The sequence below is a fragment of the Oratosquilla oratoria genome, chromosome 2 (genome assembly GCF_046742065.1).
Source record: "Oratosquilla oratoria isolate Oo_2021 chromosome 2, ASM4674206v1, whole genome shotgun sequence".
NCBI lineage: Eukaryota > Metazoa > Arthropoda > Malacostraca > Stomatopoda > Squillidae > Oratosquilla > Oratosquilla oratoria.
In genome coordinates this window covers 21,595,445-21,600,548 of record NC_134778.1, presented here as the reverse complement: position 1 = coordinate 21,600,548, position 5,104 = coordinate 21,595,445, and the positions used below count along the sequence as shown (strand labels likewise).

General features: G+C 36.7%; 1 protein-coding gene across 2 annotated transcripts in view; it reads right to left on the bottom strand.

The window, feature by feature from the left end:
* Window positions 1-1,487: 1,487 nt before the first annotated feature.
* The window catches only part of LOC143037751 (RWD domain-containing protein 1), a 28,494-nt gene continuing 24,877 nt past the window's right edge, over window positions 1,488-5,104 (bottom strand). For both annotated transcript variants that reach the window (XM_076206305.1, XM_076206308.1), the window contains one exon: window positions 1,488-3,365. In XM_076206305.1, the coding sequence (XP_076062420.1) occupies window positions 3,247-3,365 (119 nt within the window). In that variant the 3' untranslated portion in view covers window positions 1,488-3,246. The remainder of the gene's footprint in view (window positions 3,366-5,104) is intronic.

The window sequence follows — 5,104 nt, the reverse complement described above, 5'->3', positions numbered from 1 at the left end:
AGAAATATGAAGAGAGAGAGAGAGAGAAAAGAGGGATTTAGATGTATGGGAATGGGAAAAGAAAGATAGAGCATGGGGGTAGAGGGTGGTGAAAGAAGTATTGAGGAATGAAAGGAAAAGAAACTAAATGAGGGATGGACAGTAAAGGGATAGGAAAGTGATCAAGATAAAGGTTAAACAAAGTGTGAACAGTGACGGGGAGAGAGAAATGGGGAGTAAAAGGATATGGAGAGATGTTTGGATTTGGATTTTTGGGATGAGAAATGGTGAACTGGAGTGTGCAGAGATTGATACAAGGTCTGACTGAGAAAGAAAGAAAGAAAAGAAAAAAAAAGAAAGAAAAAGAAAAAAAAACATGCACATAAAGGAAGACATGAAGAAAGAATGTAAAGTCATCAAGTAAAAGCAATTTGATGAGAGGAGAGTAAAACAGTTGAGGAGATACTGTATGGTACTACAAAAAAGGAAAATAATATATGAACACAAGAGTTGTTGAATCCATGATCATAAATAACCACAGTGGAAAACATAACAATGTTTGACAGATTTCAGTATAATGGACACACACATACACATGACAATATGAATCCATTCTAATCAAAGTACAAAAATACAATAAGTGATACAACCTTTTCTGTGCAAGATAGACGAGAACCATGAGATACGTGAGACAGATTAAACAAACCAACCTACCACATCAGGTTTTGTGCAATTCATGACACTATCTCCACAGTACTGACATCAAAATGATATATTTTCTACAGAAGTAATACCCTACATTATGGTTTCACAGAAAACCTGAGAGAACAAACTATTGTCACATTAATAATTCATGTTTGGCAAAAGGTTTTCCACATCCTTTTGCGTGGCATACAAATTCAAAGGGCACTTTCTGTAACACAAACTCATGTCACTTCTCTCTAGTCACTATAAACACATAGATAATATTCCCCTAATTCTTAATAAATACCCATAACTTTTGTTTTGTTATCCCCTTAAAAAACCGTCATACTACAGTACATACATACCAAAAGGCCTTTCCCCCCTTACAAGGGGGTTTTCAAAGAAAATTATTCATCATACTGTAGTACCAATACATAAATTTTATTCTAACAATATTGGCATTATCTAATTTCATTCACCTATGATACTGATCCTCAACAAAAGGGAGCTCCAAATAATCAAAATTTCATTCAGGGTCAAGTCTTTTAATTTTACTAAGAAATTATATGACATTAGTCAGAATGAACTCTAAATCATACCACCACAATAAAGGAGTTAGTCAACACTACCAGATAAATGGAAGAAAAAGAAGAAGAACAACAAAAGTAAGAAGAGAAGGAGGACAAAAAAGAAGGAAAAAGAAAAGGAGGAGGAGGAAGAAGAAGAAGGAAAAAGAAAACAAAATATATATATAAAATATAAATCTAAATAAAAATAATAAAATATAAGATAAATCTTGATGGACTCTCAGCTTTAAATAATAAGAATGCTTAGAAAATACAAAATATTTTCAAATCATTTCTGGTTCATTTAAGCCATATACAAGTACCAAGATACTTGCTATGTACTAAGAAGTACTAAGTCCATTTGCCTTCCCTTCCTCACTACAACCAATGAAATTCAGAAACTTGCATATAAAATTGTGAACACAGTTGAAATGTACTATAAGTACCTCTGTCTACTTTTCATATATTTAACAGTCTATGAATTTCAAGATAGGTAGTGAAGTACAGTACCTGGAGGCAAGGTCACCTGTAGTCGGCCATGCAAGCATCCATGACTGAGTCATCTATAGGTCTGAAGATATTTAACTTATTTTCTGGTCTTGGCTCATGAATCAGTTTCTGAGACAATCTCTAATGAATCATCATCAGGTTTAACATCTTCAGTTCCTCAGTTTCAAAGATGCTTATGCCCAGCAATGCCATTCCAATGAAGGGCAACCCAAAAACTGATAAGTTTAATCTACCATGATTAAGTCCCTTAATGACAATGTATGGGGCGGAGACTTGGAATTCAAGAGAGGCAGAGAGAAGGTTAACATGTTTGAGATGAAGTGTGTGAGGGGTTACAAGGATGGATAGTTTTATAAGGTGAGGAGGAGAGGAAGATATGGCTGATAACAAATTATTGGGGTGGTTTGAACACATGGAAAGAATGAGTGAAAAAAGATTAGTACAAGAGGTGTGGAAGGCAGAGGTGGATAGAGTGAACTTGACAACCAAGAATGAGATGGATGGATGGGGTGAAGGGGGCTTTGAGCAAGAGGGGAATGTCTGTTGAACAAGGAAGAAAGAAGGCAGGGAATAGGTACAAGTGGAAGATGATTGTGTTTGGATGATATTTTGTGGCAACCCGAAGGAAGTTCTGCCTGTCTTCTCTATTTTTCACATGAGGGGATGGGAAAAGGGGGGTCGCCATGTGAGTGAAACCTGCTGTGGATGTCTTGCTGTATTGCTTCTGACCTGGGTCGTGAGCAGGATACAGGAATGACCCTCTGTCCACAAGGAGCTAAGATAAGAAGGAACCATGGGTGGTGGTTGGGAGTGGAATGGGTGTGTGCCTTAGATTTAGCTATCTCCCTCATAAGCAGGAAGAAGCCCTTGGTATCTATATAGATAGTATTCATGATACAAATATCAAGATACTTCCCTTACAGTGGCACCTGACTCTAGACTCTTTTCTTTCTGGGGCAGCTCCTCTCTGTGGTAGTTTTATTTTTGTACCATTTTTGGCCTTGCTATTTTGAAATAGGCAGATAAAAATGTTAATTTTTAATTGTTTTATTCAGCCGAGATGTGGCCACCTGAATGAAAAGAATATGAATTCCTGGACGTTTCCCTGTAAACAACCCAAAACACTTAAAACCGTGTGAGCATTGCATACCTTTCCTGTACGTATCGTTTCTATACCAATTTCAATAAAAGACTATATTCCCTTGCCTATCTCTTTCTGTTCTGGAAAATACAATCTTTCTCACAAATTCCAACAATCAACACTGTAACTGCATATCTGACTGCAGACTCTGGCTTTCAATATCCTTGTTCTACTATACATTTATAATTCTATTACAAAATAAGGCATGGGTCCTACATTCCAATGTAACTTGGTTTCCACTCAGTTCCCCTGCTTGAGCAAGGAGATAGTTCTGCTGTATTGCAAGTTGATGAGGTGCTGGCAACTACTTGGTGGAAGCAAATTGATGGGCGGGAGAAACAATTTTTCTAAAATAAACTAAGTGTACTAATCCGAATCATCTTCCATGCCTGGTACATAATCTTCATCATCTTCATCATCATCCTCCAAATCCAAATCATCCAAGTTTTGGAATAGTGATTCATCAACAGCAACTTCACCTTCCCCTGAAAAAACAAGAAATAGATTAGCCAATATGACCTTCACATTATACAACAGAGTCTATCCATATACCATGAGCTTTTTCCCCCCTTATACGGGGGGTAGCAAAGTCAGAGACACATAAGAACATAAGAATGAAGGAGACTGCAAGACACCATAAGACATACACTAGGTAGTTCCATGTCCATTACCACCTCTCATCCTCATCCATAAAGTTCTCCAACCATTTCTTAAAACAACTGATAGTTTCAGCACTCACTATATGGTTACTAAGTCTATTCCATTCGTTGACCACCCTATTAGTAAACCAATTCTTGCCTATTTTCTTCTTAAATCTAAATTTGTCCAGTTTAAATAGTTTAAATCCATTACTGAGAATCCTACCTATTGTCTTAATATGATGACCTTGTGTGCATCATCCCTATTAAAGCCTTTGATCCACTTAAACACCTCTATTAGATCACTTTGCATCTTTCTAAAAAGTGTAAGTTAAGATGCCTAAACCTCTCCTCATTAGGTAAATTTCTGAGCCCATGAATCATTTTGGTCATTCTCCTCTGTACTGATTATAGTGAATTGATGTCCATTCTATAAGATGGAGACCAAAACTGTACTGCATAGTCAAGGATGGGTCTAACACTAGATAAAAGTCTGATAATTACCTCTGCACTTCTATTTGTAACTGTCCTAGCAATGAAACCTAATGTTCTGTTAGCTTTATTCCTGGCACTAATGTACTGTTTCCTGGATTTAAGAAACAGTGCCCAAGTCTCTCTTGCACTCACTTATCTCTAAAAGACGTCTTATCTAAGCTATATCTATTTTTGGGTTTAAGCAGCCCTATGTTTAACATGCTGTACTTTGAGATATCGAAGTTCACTTGCCATTTCACTGACCATGTGAACCATTTGTTAAGATCATTCTGCAGAATCTCGGCATCATCTCCTGACCTAATTAGGCGTCTTATTTTAGTGTTGTCCGCAAACTTACTCATATCACTATTAATCCCATCGTCCAAATTTTTTATGTACATCATGAACAATAAGGGACCCAATACCGAGCCCTGGGGAACCCTACTAGAAACACTCCCCCACCTGGATTTTACACCATTTATGGTGACCCACTCTTTTCTGTCACCAATCCAAACTCTAATCCATTCTAACACTTTTTCTCCTATGCCATGGGCTTTGATTTTATTTAGTAGACTTTGGTGGGGCACCTTGTTGATCACTTTGCTAAAATAAAGGTAAATAAAATTGTAACTATCATTGCTATCTGATGTCTTATATACTTTCATGTAAAAGGATAGAAGATTAGTTACACATGACTTACCCTTGGAGAAACCATGTTGTGTGTCACAAATCAAATTATGTCTCTTGATGTGTTCTCTGAGTCTATTAACTATTACTGATTCAAGCATTTTACCTATAACTGATGTCAAACTGATTGGCCTGTAGTTGCATATAGACAATTTATCTCCCTTCTTAAAAATAGGAAAAATTTTTGCTTTCCCCCAAGTAATAGGCATGAAACCAGTGTCTACCGACTTATTTAATATTTCTCTTACCTGGTCGCAGATTTCAAATTTACACTCTTTCAGCACTCTTGGAAAAATTTCATCTGGACCCTGTGGTTTTGTACCTTTAAGTCTTTCAATCTGCTTGACTAATTCTACCTTACTAATGCTGATATCAGATAGTTTACTTTCTTCATCCCCACTGAAAATCAGATCAGTCAGGTACCT